This window comes from Papilio machaon, chromosome 7 (assembly GCF_912999745.1).
Source record: "Papilio machaon chromosome 7, ilPapMach1.1, whole genome shotgun sequence".
Lineage (NCBI taxonomy): Eukaryota > Metazoa > Arthropoda > Insecta > Lepidoptera > Papilionidae > Papilio > Papilio machaon.
In genome coordinates, this window is record NC_059992.1 from 8,828,491 (window position 1) to 8,842,647 (window position 14,157).

The 14,157-nt window shown below is 33.0% G+C and overlaps 2 protein-coding genes across 2 annotated transcripts; one reads left to right on the forward strand and one right to left on the reverse strand.

Annotated features, from left to right (window-relative positions):
- Positions 1–1,850: 1,850 nt before the first annotated feature.
- LOC106719420 (stress-induced-phosphoprotein 1) lies at positions 1,851–6,590 on the reverse strand. Its single transcript, XM_014513758.2, has 8 exons — positions 6,385–6,590; positions 5,848–6,297; positions 5,112–5,565; positions 4,295–4,495; positions 3,497–3,693; positions 3,050–3,175; positions 2,514–2,735; positions 1,851–1,917 (listed from the first exon to the last, which is right to left on the reverse strand). Exons 1-7 carry the CDS (start codon positions 6,391–6,393, stop codon positions 2,556–2,558), a joined length of 1,617 nt encoding a protein of 538 aa, XP_014369244.2. The 5' UTR covers positions 6,394–6,590; the 3' UTR covers positions 1,851–1,917; positions 2,514–2,555.
- A 281-nt stretch (positions 6,591–6,871) lies between these two features.
- LOC106719440 (protein mothers against dpp) lies at positions 6,872–11,525 on the forward strand. The gene is made up of 3 exons (XM_014513779.2): positions 6,872–7,164; positions 9,991–10,152; positions 10,401–11,525. The coding sequence occupies exons 1-3, from the start codon at positions 7,057–7,059 to the stop codon at positions 11,397–11,399; spliced, it is 1,269 nt and encodes a 422-aa protein (XP_014369265.1). The 5' UTR covers positions 6,872–7,056; the 3' UTR covers positions 11,400–11,525.
- The last annotated feature ends 2,632 nt before the right edge of the window (positions 11,526–14,157 follow it).

Here is a 14,157-nt window from a genome sequence, read left to right on the forward strand (position 1 = left end):
ACAAATTACGTGTTTTATGGTTTTATTTTGAACCCAACATACCATAGATTTTATAAGTAAAACAATATTTTGCTGAAAATTATGTTGCAAATTAGGTTAGGTGTGGGTAGAAATAAAACATCAATAATGCCTACCATATTTTTATTCATCGAATAAATTACAAAAAGAAACAATCGCAGGCAATAAATCGCATACATTATAAGTAACATTTGAAAAAAAAGTAACCTATGAATTTTATTGTTATCGATAGGGGGAGGGGCAAAAAAATGCATCGAACTTTTGAACGCACTTAAGATCTTATGAACTTACAAGGAACACGAAACTATAAAAAATTCCAAACAAACAAACCGCTAAAATTTACTCAAATGTAGATTAAAAAATATACCACAACTAGCTGTCACCCGCGACTCTGTCTGCGAGCAGTAAAAAAAACTTGATAGCGGTATGAAAAGTAGATGTTGTCCGATTCTCAGACCTACTGAATATGCTCACAAAATTTCATGAGAATCGGTCAAGCCGTTTCGGAGGAGTACGGGAACGAAAACTGTGACACGAGAATTTTATATATTAGATTATTGGTTATTGCAGCATATTTCAGCATAATAATTTTTTGATAAGTGATGTTCCCCAAATATTGTGTCGCATACCATTGGTTTGTTACCCCTGGCTTATAACCTTCATTAATTATTGAACTTTGAAATGCAAAATGTTTATTTTAAATCCATTTGCTAGTTACTGGGTTTAATTCATTAAAACTCTTTTCTTTATCTGAGCTTATAGTTTCGTTTCCTTGTTTAAACGGGACTACAAAAGCACACTGGAATGGTCCGCTAGAACCTACACTAAGCTAACCTCAAATCACATATTAAAAAGCCACGCTCTATATTTTTATCTAGCATTTATTCAGCCACAAAACTTACAAACTCAGCATAAAATCTTTAAACATCATCACTACTCACAATATACAAAAATTAAGGTTTATGACTACTATATACAGGGTGATTGGTGAGATATTAAATATATTGTAGTACACTCGGTAATCAATTTTCCTGAAATTTATATAATAAAATTATGTACTTCATATTTATCCAAATTTCCCTATAAATAAATAAAATGTGGATATAATATCTAACGCTGATAAATTTAATTTTGACACCGCACCTTCACAAAATAAAACCTCAATACAATTTCACGCTTAGTGTAATGCGTTGCAATTAACTTTTAGTTAAATTTATTCAGCAGTTAATTAATATTTAATTTAAAATGTTATTTATCTTATATAATCACCAAATAATTATACTCAAGTATATTGTTTCACCAAACACCCTGTATATAAAGGGAATAATAAAAAAACGTCAAATCTTAACACATGTTATTGAGATCTCGACATACGAAATTCATACATTTTAATCCATATTAAATTATTTCACTTGATAATAATTAAAAATTGAAATATCGACACCCTCACAGAATAACCCCATAATAGGAAAAATCAAATTTTTTAGAAGCAAAAAAACCGTATTTCTTTAATAACTTCATCAATAATTATTGTACAAGAATCTTTTAGATACCAAAATAAAGCTAATTTTATAGCTTCATTGTATTTTTCATTCATATATTCCGGACGTATTCTGTGCTATGAAGGTAAAAATTATAATACCGGAAATTAAAAAAAAATCTGTTTCAATAATGACTTTTTATCTGCGTATTTAACATTAAGAAAAATATAAAAAAAAAACGTGTAATAGGGCCTTTAGATGCTGAATTCGAGGGAAAAGCAAGAACCCGGTAAGAGTACATTACAGGATTATTCAATGGGGGTGTCGATATGTTGAAATGAAACAATATTATAATAAAGACTTGTTGTTTTTATTAACTTATACTGGGTTCTGTTTTGTTGAGTTCTTCTCCAATAATCTATAAGAAAATAAATAAAATGGTGATCAATTCTGCCTTATTCTTAAGTATTAGAAAGAAAGAAAGAAAAAACATTTATTGCCACACACAAAAAAAAATGTTAAATGTCTATTAACTTAAATATCTGACAATATTTGACACTGGCTTGTCTCTGTTTTTTTTCTTCGTTTTTTTAATTGATTCTTTCAAAAACAGAGCATTTTATATGTGTAATAAACATTTCTATTGAGTAAATGAATTTCTTAACATTATTTCAACAAATAGATGGTTCCTACGTAAACTATCATAAGTCACAATTTTGAAATTTAACTTTTGTTTTATGTTTTTTTATAAACTTTGACTAATTACTATGCAAATTTAAAAGTAAAGTTAGAAAGTAGAATGTAGATTTTGTCTGTCTATATTAAATTTTTATTTTAAAAGAAAAATTTGAGTTCCAAACTTACAACAGTTTACATTAGAGCCGTAGAAATTTTGTTTAGTATAAAATGACAAGCTTTAACGGACCAAACTATTAAAATCAGTTCAAATGAGAGCAATATGGTGCGGATGAAAGATGAGACTGTTTAGTTCTCCGATGTGTCAATTATCCATACCTCGTAGCTGTTGTCTGGATGCTGGATACTGGAGATGTGCAGCTAATGTATAGCGATGAGGCCAGATTCGAGCAGCTTGTGTATCTTAGCAGCAATATCAGGGTTGCGCAGATGATCCTGCAGCGCGTGCGGATCCTGCTGCATCTGCTCCAGGATGCAGCGCATGGCGGGGTCACTGAGGATCTGCTGAACCTCAGGGTCAGCCATCGCCCGCTTGCGAACCTAAAGTACACAGTAGATAATCCTCATCACTTCTTATCCACCAACAAGGGTCTATCCTAAGTTAGAGGTGAATAAGCTTGCACCGGTGCATTTCACCGGAGATCCCGGAGCCCTGTCACTGGCTCTAGATGGCTACTGAGGGGGTTTTTAGTGGTTAAAACCCCACATAACCTTGCTTCCTTCCAGGAGCAGGTTATCTTTTTTAAGATTTCCCCCGATACCAAAAAAAATTTATGACTAAACCATAGTCAAAGAAGTCAAATTCTTTGTTTCTGCATTTGGCACACCAAGTAACCTGGAAGTTGTATACAAACCTCCTCGGGGTTGGAATTGAGTTGTGTGGAGCATGCTCTGTATCCCTCCAGGGCTTCCGCATTGCTGGGGTCCAGCTCCAGAGCCTTCTGGTAGGCCGCCAGCGCCTTGGCCGGTTGCTGCATACCCTACATACCATATAAATGTAAGATTAATGCTTCCATTTTTAGAGATTTGAAGGTATCTCCGGAACACCTCAAGAGATCTTGATGAAATTTGACAAATTTGTAAAACATTGTCTAAAGAAATATGTAAGCTAATAATTAAGTTTTCTTTAAAATTCCTCGTGAACAGAGTCGCGGACGACAGCTAGTGAAACTATAAATTAACAAAAAAGAACATCAAATATATTTAAGATATGTTTAAATAGAAGCTTACAGAATACTATAAATGGTATAATTTGGCAAAATAAACAATGTCACAAAAGTCGTAATCTTGTTGCATATTACCTGTAAGATCTTGCCCTTTCTGATCCAGCCTTTGATGAATTTAGGATCAAGGTCACAGCATCGCTGACAGTCCTTGAGACCAAGGTCAAAGGCAGCCAACTTGGTGTAACATGCCGCTCGGTTTGAGTACAGTTTGGCCTCATCAGGATTGCGTTTGATAGCCTCCGTGTAATGCTTCACCGCTGTGCTGTAGTCTCCTAGTGTGTAACAAACACAATCTATATAGTTTCCCATCAATTACCACAAAAGAGGAAGTTAAAATATTGATAAAGGTTATTCATATATTTTATTCAAGATATTATTAAGTAAAATTTTACTATTATTTGTTTTTTTTTTGATAATAAGCTCATGCTCAGTAATTTTTTACATTAAATTCTTACATTTTTAATGATTTTTATTGTTGGATTTGCGAAAAAAAATAGTAATATACATAGTTATTTAGAAAGTATAGAAATCTATACATAAGAATAAAACTGAAGTGTCTATATGTAATACTTGCTGTCGCCCGAGCATTAAAAAAACTAAAAAAAAATGCAGTTGAATTGACAACCTCCTTTTTGAAGTCGGCTAAAAACTAGCCTATGTGTTCTTTTAGACTATGTTCTACATCTATGCCAAATTACATCAAGATCTGTTGAGCCATTCCAGAGATAAGTACAAACAAACATCCATCCATCCATCTAAACATTCGCATTTATAAAATTAGCATGATAAAAAAAAAAGAAACAAATATCATTCATACTTCACTTCATTAGCATTGTTTAAAAAAGAGAAATCCAAAATTTTTCAATGTCATACCTTTCTTAAAGTACTCATTTCCGAGCTCCTTCTCTTGTTCAGCTTTCACCGGATCAATGTAGGCTTTCTTCTCCTCCTCCACGATGCGGCGTTCCACTTCACTCAACAATGTCTTGATCTCCGGAGTCCTGTGCTCTGACATTGACTTCTCATAGTATGTCTTTGCTAACTTCCATTGCTCCATTTTCTTATATGCATTACCTTGAAATTAAGAAAGTATAAAGATATAAAAAGCAGAGAAAAATTATTTGCTATCACTTTTTGCGGGTTTTAAGACATACACTTGATCAAATGATTGCTAAATTCATAACTGAATCATTAGTTCAAAGTTAAATTTTAACTACAAAGTGGAAAGTTAAGATATTTATAGATAATACTAGCTGTCGCCCGCGACACCGTCCGCGCGCAATTAAAAACAAACTAAATGAGGGGGGGGTATGAAAAATAGATGTTGGCCGATTCTCAAACCTACTGAATATGCTCACAAAATTTCATGAGTATCGGTCAAGCCGTTTCGAAGCAGTTTAACCACAAACACCGCGACACAACAATTTTATATATTAGATTTTCCATGTTTTAAATCAGGGATTCCCAAAGGGGCGGGAACGATATTGAACTTAAAGCATTGCTAATTCTCACTCTGTCTTCTATTGACCTAAGTCAGAATGAAAAATAATAATAATTGATCTTACAAGTAGATAATTTGGTCATGGGGGTCTGTGGTAACGGTACATTTTGGACAAAGGGGTCACTTGTCCAAAATAGTTTGAGGATGCCTGTTTAAAATAATTCAACTTTAACATTTTTAATAACTTACCAATTCTTGTGAAAGCCTTAGCTATTAATTTGAAATCAGCCCTATTTTCTCTGCCAATCTCAATTGCTTTTTCACACTCCTTAATACAACTCTCATACTCTCTCAATTCAAAATAAACCGCAGCCATATTTGTGTAGAAAGTAATGTCTGTAGGATCATGTTCAATGGCTTTCTGATAATGTTTTATTGCATTATCAAAGTCCTTTTTCTTATAACAGTCATTTCCTAAGTCTTTCTCTTGTAACGCTAATCTACGGTTCTCCGGAACATCCTCATATTTAGGCTTTGGAGGCTCTTCTTTCTTAGGCGGTGGTGTCGGCTTTGTCTCTGATGCTGGAGGATCTACATCCATGCTCATGTCTAGACCTAACATTACGCTAATTGTGGTAAGAACACGTTGATCATCCATTTTTCCTTCTAAAACTCTTGTGTCGAATGGATTCAGTGCCAATTTCTATAAAAAAAGGTATAATTTATAAAGATTATGAAATATGTGTTACCTAGTTAGTCAAGTCCCGGACTACATATTTTAAAAAGTGTCCAATAAAGTGGATTGACTTATTTAAATAAATTAATCCAAATGTATGAAGCAGTTGTGGTGGCTCTTTGCTTATAGAAAATCACACAGTATAAAATAAATATTAAAGTTTTGTGTGTTACCATTGATAAAAAAATATAACAAAGATGAGTTAAGAGCAGAATAATAAGAAAAATAAAATTATAATATTACACTTACATGAACCATTTGTACATAATCAGGGTCCTTTAACCACTCTCTTGTCTGAGGATTCGCTTTTAGTTTCTCAAATAATTTAGCAGTTTCCAATTTACTGGACTCCGCCTGCTTTCTTACTTCAGCGAGACCTGTTGCTAACTGCTGGTTGCCGGGTTCTAGTTCTAATCCCTTTTCATAAGCTGCTATTGCTTCTTCAAATCTACCTAAATATGCCAATGCACTGCCTTTTCTGGAATATCCCTTACTCCAATTCGGATTCAAAGAAACAGTCTTATTCGCATCTTCAAGGGCAGCAACGTAATTTTCTGCTTTGGCATGAGCTGCTGATCTATTACTATATAGAACATGGTTGCTTGGGTCTAAGTTTATTGCTTCGGTGTAGTGTTTTACGGCCACATCGAACTCACCAGACGCTAATGCGGCATTCCCCTTCTCCTTTAATTGGTTAACCTAAAAATTACACCGATAGAAGATTAATATATTTAATTCAACATTTACCCCATTCAAATTACACCGCGGTTCGGCATAACCTCCTACCTGTTCCATGATTGTGCACTAAAGTTATTATTACAAAAATTAAAACGTCTTATCACACTAATTGCTTAATCACTTGGAAACGCAAGTTCTCTTTGTTTGCAACGCTAACAATGCTTCGAGCTTCCAAAATCCAGAAATACAAATGAATATGAATGAACGAACACTGACACTTCAAATTCGAGAAAATTCTTGTATCTCGTTCTCGTAAAATACAACCATAACGTTCCGTTTACGGATTTATAATTTACTTTGCAGAATTTAAAAAACAAGTGATGTTTCGGTAATTTCAAGAAGTCTTAAGCTAACATTTATCGATAAATTAGTGAATTTGTTGTTTGCATTGCATATTTATTGTGTAGTATTTATTTTTACTGAAGAACGAGAAAATTTGAGATATTTAAGACTTTTTGTATGTATACTCTATATTTTAGTAAATGTACAGATAAGATAAAAACATGAAGTTATTAACGCGGCTATAAAGTTTTTTCTATCTGTCATTCTCTAGTGTCACGCTAATCGCTATTTTGTATGTTCGTGATTGTAATTGGATCCTGGATATTGTGGGGAATACCAAGTGAGCTAATCGATGGCCGATTAAGTGTTCAACGCTACAGGAATTAGCGGGTTCCCTTACTCTCGGTGACTCATCAAGTACCCGGACGGATTTTCACTATGGAGACTGATGATGGTGAATCCTCAAGCAGTGGGCCTATGTCGAGCCTGAATAGCCTATTCTCGTTCACAAGTCCCGCTGTGAAGAAACTTCTTGGCTGGAAACAGGTAACATGTTTAATGTTGTATGAATCTTTGCCACATTTGGTTACCATCAATTGGCACTATTTTATGAGCAATGTTATTCTATTTCTAGGCGTCTAATTTATTTTCTTAACATTACATACTATTGTTTTTCAACCATTCGTACAACTATTTTCCTATTGATAAAATTTGAATGGGAAATGGCATAATTTTCATACATTTTTAGACCCTAATTGAAAAAAAAATTGTAAATATTACAACACGTTTTATAAATGGAACATAGAATCACTATTGTGGTGATCTTGAAGTACATATACAGTAGAAACTGGATGTTTCTATTTGTGAGTCAATTACTTTAAACTAAGGAATAATTATTGTGCATCTAACTTTAACATAAATGTATACACTGTGATGAATATTTAACATGTACTACAAAGAAATCAATAATAGAGTAACTTTTGTGTCTTCTACTAGCAATAAATCTGTTTTACATATAAATAATATACACTCAATATCACCAACTTGCCCTGCAAGTTCACTATAGTATGTGAAAATTGAAGTAGGTTTGAAAACTTCTAAAGCCGGACAAGTGCACTTTCATACAAAAGCATAGAATGTTTTAAAGACCTATCTGACTTATATAGTCAAACCTTGTCAGGTGAGAAACCTCTAGAAGTGAGTCATTGTCCAGTCCTGACAGACAATCTCCATTAGCTAAAAACTCAGGCTGAATAGAAACTTCCATAACTGAGAGAAGTATTGCGGTCTCTTAGACTCGCAGTTATCCATGTTCAACTGTAGAAAAAGTTTTTATTCAACACTACAATAGAATTAAATCTATCTTATTTTTGTATAGCTACCTTGGCTTCTCATCTTTATCCAATATACAGTTTTTTATTTATTTATCTATATATATAAAAGAAAGTCGTGTTAGTTACACTATTTATAACTCAAGAACGGCTGAATCGATTTGACTGAAAATTGATGGGCAGGTAGCTTAGAACCAGGAAACGGACATAGGATAATTTTTACCCTGTTTTCTATTTTTTATTCCGCGCGGACGGAGTCGCGGGTAAAAGCTTGTTATTAATATTTAATGTATTGCTATGTTTGATTAAGTTTTGATATGAGATTATGTTTCTAAACTGTATAGTCATAGTTTCAACGGCTTTCACATTATACATTATTACTAGCTGTTGCTCGCGACTCCCTCCGCACGGAAAAAAAACTTAATAAGTAGCCAATGTGTTCTTCCAGCTCATGTTCTACATCTGTACTAAATTTCATCAAGATCCATTGAGCCGTTCAGGTGATACATTCAAACAAACTTCCATCCATCCATCTAACATACGCATTTATAATATTTGTGTGATTAGAATTAAAATGAAATTGGCTTAACATTACATTGTACAAAGTTAAACTAGTGTTGGGACTTCCAATCAATATCCCAAATATATTATTATAACTAGCTGTCGCCCGAGACTCCGCCCGCGCGCAGTTAAAACAAAAAAAAAATGAAAAATAGATGTTGGCCGATTCTCAGATCTACTGAATATGCTCACAAAATGTCATGAGAATCGGTCAAGCCGTTTCGGAGGAGTACGGGAACGAAAACTAAGACACGAGAATTTTATATATTAGATTAATAAATCAATGTTAATTAATCAGCTCACAGGTCACACATGTCAGCAGATCAGTCTACCAACTCGCAGCTCAGTACAATTTGCACCTGCATAGAGTTATGATTTTCCTTATAAGCTTTGATCAGAGAGTCACCAGGTATCATCTAATGTGCTGTGAGCTGTCATAGTAATTGTTGAGCCACCTAGTCCTGCTAACTGGTTTCAAGCTGATTTAAACACATCCAATAGAGCCTTATGCACCTTAATATCAAAGGGTTATATTTGAATAGATTTGGATTACTAATTTTCTCCTGTTGTAATCAAAAATAAATGTTGTACTATATAAACAGGATAATATGTTTGTTGTTATGAATCACTCGTCAATTTCAATTACATTCCAAGAAGAATTATTGAGTCATTATTAATTTTTACAGACAAATTTATTGTTTATGATGGTTTATTCATTCTATTAATAATACATTTTGTTTGTTTTTTCTTAATATTTTTAAAAGATTTTATGTATAAGTACTAAAATATTTAAACTACTGTTTAGTGATTACTACAATGTTACTAAAGATTATATACTAGAATGCTATTTTTATCTTACTAATATTATAAATGTTTAGATGCATGAATGTTTATTTGAAGGTATCTCTGGAACAGCTCAACGGATCTTGATGAAATTTGGCACAGATGTAGAAAACATTCTGTAAAAATACATAGGTTTCTTATTAAGTGGTTTTATTAAATTCCTCGAGGACGGAGTCGCGGGCGATGGCTAGTATTATTTATAGATGCGAATTTGTAGTTGATTGGTTGGATGTTTGAAGAAATTTGTGACAGATATAGAACATAGTCTGGAAGAACACATAGGCACATATTAAATTGTTTTTTTTTTTTTAATTTGGAATTAATAGTTCGAATTTACAGGTGGCAGCTAGTTTATTTATACAATTGTTATCTAAGAACTCAAAGTAGTCTTGTAGTAAGCCATTACATGTGGTATTTTATGGTTTCGGATTAAGGTATTAACATTTCTAACATTATAATAATTGCAAATAATGCATCATTGAATTCTATTACTAGATTGAATAATGTAAACTTTTGTAATGTAACTAAATGTGTGTTGAATTTTAAGTGAAACCTTTTTAATGTTTATTTTTTTACCATAGGATATTATTATGAATTCTAAGCAAAAAAACTAATTATTTTAACTATATGATTGCAGGGTGATGAGGAAGAGAAATGGGCGGAGAAGGCAGTAGATAGTCTGGTGAAGAAATTAAAAAAGAGGAAAGGTGCTATAGAAGAATTAGAGCGGGCACTCTCGTGTCCGGGAACTCCATCCAAATGTGTTACAATTCCACGTTCACTTGATGGACGATTACAGGTATCTTTTATTTCTCAATTTTTTTTTGGACAGTGTTCACCAAAACCTACACATACTTTATTATTATAGCCTTTATTCAGATAGATACATAGTTACATATTGTTTAATAATTACATTTCTTTATTTCTTGTACTACACTTCTTGTAGTATACACATACTTTACACTGTATTATTTTGTTTAGAGTTAATTTTAAGTTAAAAATTAATAATTTTACAGGTTTTAATTTATTTACTTATTATTATTCCAGGTGTCCCACCGCAAGGGGCTTCCGCATGTGATCTACTGCCGCGTGTGGCGCTGGCCCGACCTGCAGAGCCACCACGAGCTGAAACCTCTCGAAATTTGCCAGTACCCCTTCAGTGCTAAACAAAAAGAAGTTTGCATAAACCCCTATCATTATAAGAGGGTCGAAAGTCCAGTGCTCCCACCAGTTCTAGTACCGAGGCACTCGGAGTTCGCGCCCGGACACTCCCTGCTACCCTTCCAGAGGACTGCAGAGCCCGCGATGCCTCACAATGTGTCATACTCCGGTACAGGATTTCCACCGTCGGCCTCCTCGGAGCTCCCGGACACCCCTCCGCCGGCATACTCCCCCCCGTCAGACGACACCGAGCCTCCGGGGGAGGTCGCCCCTGTCTCCTACCAGGAGCCCCTTTACTGGGCGTCCGTCGCCTACTACGAACTCAACTGTAGGGTCGGTGAAGTTTTCCATTGCAACTCTCATTCGGTGGTCGTCGACGGCTTCACCGATCCGTCGAACAACAGCGACAGGTTCTGCCTCGGTCAGCTCAGTAATGTTAACAGGAATTCAACTATAGAAAATACTAGACGTCATATAGGTAAGGGAGTGCATTTGTACTACGTGGCAGGGGAGGTGTACGCCGAGTGCCTTTCCGATGCGGCGATATTCGTGCAGAGCCGCAACTGCAACCATCATCATGGCTTCCATCCTTCCACCGTCTGCAAGATACCTCCTGGTTGTTCATTGAAGATATTCAATAATAGGGAGTTTGCTCAGTTGCTGTCCCAAAGTGTGAATCACGGTTTTGAAGCTGTTTATGAGTTGACTAAAATGTGTACGATTAGGATGTCTTTTGTGAAGGGCTGGGGGGCGGAGTACCATCGTCAGGATGTCACATCGACCCCCTGCTGGATTGAGATCCACCTTCACGGACCCCTGCAGTGGCTGGACAAGGTGCTCACACAGATGGGCTCCCCGCACAATGCTATTTCTTCTGTATCTTAGCCGGACCTCCATTTTGCATGCCCCCACCGTATCTCGTATTCATTAACGCGATAATCTCAGAAAATATGCATGTTTTTTAACTTGTTTTCGAACTGTGACGATGTATTTTTTGGGTATTCAAATCTATCCTTGAATTGAAGTCTAATTTTGTTCTGAAAATAGGACTAGTATGTATACATATTTGCTGAAAATTAATTTAAAATAGACATTTATGACATCTCATGTTTATGTATGATGTCGTGGCGTTTTGAAATATACAATGCATTTACTATCTTTAGTCTATGATATTTTTTATTTTTATTATAAAAATATTATAATCAGCCAATTTTTCCGTCACAGTTTTGATTTTTTAAATTCACTGAATTAATATTTTGAAACTAAAATCTCTGGTAAAAAATATATGGCGAGCCCCAAAATTTTTTCTTGAATTCAGCTCAAATTATGTGTCCAAGTAAATTTTAAACGTAAGACGTATTTAGAGTTAATTATTAAAGACATAAATCTGTAAGAAAATAAATATACTCGTGCATGTTTTTTTTTAACATATAAAGATATTATTCGATGTAAATATGTCTGATTGTATTGAGGTTATTACAAACAAGTAACGTAAAAAAAGTTAAAGTTTGATAGAGACTTGTGGCAACACTGATTGTTAACTGTCATTTGTACTTTAGTACACAGATAAATTATCATTGTCATTTTGTTTTTTTTTAATATGGCGTTCGAAATTGAAAAATAACAAGCGATTGTGGGATTTTTGTATATTTTATCTTTTTAAATCATGAATACAATTTTATATATATATTTTACAAGCTTAGTATGCAATTACTAAGAGAAAATAAAAAAAAAGTTGTGGCTCTCCAAATTCGGCTCTAGACATTTTTTTGGCATTATTAAAAAATTACACTAGGAAAAAATTTAATTACGTTTTAAATATTAATGTTTACCCTATTTCTTAATTTTCTTATTACATGACATAATAATTTGTTTTTTTTTTTGTTTTTATTTAAGGAATCGGTCGAATTTCAAGTTAAAGAAATCATTGAAAAAAAAAAATAGAATTTATTGCTCAAGATTTTCAAAGGAGAATTTTTCTGATAATATTTTTTTTTAGAGCAATTAATAAAATATTTTTTTTACCTATGTGTAAAATCTTTACCTATCTCGGTATCTTTTACCTATGTTAGATTTTTTAATTTTTTTAAATTTTGATATATTTTTTTTTTCCTGTGAAAAATCATTTTTTAATGCTAATTTTGTATATATTGAAAAATTTGACGACAGCAAAATTATGTTCGGGGGCCACATTAATTTTCTTGAGCTAGTTTAACTAAGGTATGTGTTCTTTTTGTAATTATTTTTTTTAATGTAAGTAAATATGAATTTAAATATGCGATGCTGAGGGAAAATGTGAGGGTACTCGATTTTAAATTGAGTTTTTTATGTTTTGCGTTGTATTTAGTTAATTAGTACAGTCGGCTACAAAATTATGTTTAGTCTGTGGGATGTATAAGATGTGTTATGTAGTTTGTCAGTATGTTCTCGTAATTTTCTATGAATACGGATTGTCTTGGTTAAATATGGACATATTAGTAAAGATTTTGATATGGCAGCAAAGGTTTTTTGCATATTTTTTTACATTGATATTGAAAAAAAAATGTACAAAAAACTTTTCTTAGCGATTGTTCTGGTTTGTTTATTATGTTGACAAACTAGTAACAACTTTTGTATGTAATGTTTAATGTATGTTGCAAGGTACGTAGTTTTTGTTCGTGACTGTACTATAGTACAAATTGTGCCATTTGAATCAGGTTTCCTGTAAATTTTTATCGTTTTTAATTTTGTTTTCAAAATTCAAATCAAAGTTTTTATTTCTAATTGATTTTGGATTTGTTAACTATGTTTTAAAGATTAATTAATTAATATTTGAAAACTGCAACTGTACACAGGATGTTCTTTTATATTTTAGTTTAAAAAATCTCAAAGTAACAATTCTTGCTTTTTTTTAACTGGAAATACCAAATTGGGGTAGCGCAGGCGAAAATAAAGATAAATTTGATCTCAAAATATGAAATAAGATGTTGTTTAGTTCCTCCGGTAGTGTCGTAACTGCGCCCAGCCCCAGCTCTTCTGTCTAAGTGCAATTGTTGAAAATATATAAATATAAAATGTATATTTTTATCAAATGTATACAAAGTTTATAATTTTTTTGCAAAATAATATTTTCACTGTTGACAAATTTCTATTTCAAATAATGTTTGTCGTTATGTTCAAGCGCTATATATAAATAAATATTGTAGTTTTTTTAACAAGTTTTCAAAGCACCAATTATTCTAAAAAATAAATTTTTTAGTTTTTTTTCTTTTAATATGTTAAATGTTCATAATATATAATTGAGGTCATAAAGGGCTAATTCACAATATTTACTAAGTTGAATGTATAATATATAGTGTTATTGTCACAGGTGGGTACAGTTAATACAAGAGTTAACTTCGTTAATTAAAAAGTTAACATCATAATTAAACTTCGTAGTTAAGCAGATCGTTAACTTTGTTAATTAACGGATTAACGAGTTAATGTCCACCTTTGGTTATACATTTGACATGTACCAAATACCGTCCATTCATATTTTCTTCGGTTTTTTATTGGTTTACTTGACATCTTTTAAAAAAATAATATTTTCATAAAGACCTTATAAGTATTGTGTATACTTATTAAATATAACTTATAGAATTAATCCATGGAATGCATACGATTA

Excerpts from the sequence above, each read along its gene's own strand:
- LOC106719420 (XM_014513758.2), bottom strand. Across the intron at positions 4,496-5,111 it reads TAAGGCTTTCACAAGAATTG|GTAATGCATATAAGAAAATG; the intron begins GTAAGTTATTAA and ends CTTAATTTCAAG. Across the intron at positions 3,176-3,496 it reads GAAAGGGCAAGATCTTACAG|GGTATGCAGCAACCGGCCAA; the intron begins GTAATATGCAAC and ends TATGGTATGTAG.
- LOC106719440 (XM_014513779.2), top strand. The coding sequence starts at position 7,057 with ATGGAGACTGATGATGGTGAATCCTCAAGCAGTGGGCCTATGTCGAGC. Across the intron at positions 7,165-9,990 it reads AACTTCTTGGCTGGAAACAG|GGTGATGAGGAAGAGAAATG; the intron begins GTAACATGTTTA and ends ATATGATTGCAG. Across the intron at positions 10,153-10,400 it reads CACTTGATGGACGATTACAG|GTGTCCCACCGCAAGGGGCT; the intron begins GTATCTTTTATT and ends TTATTATTCCAG.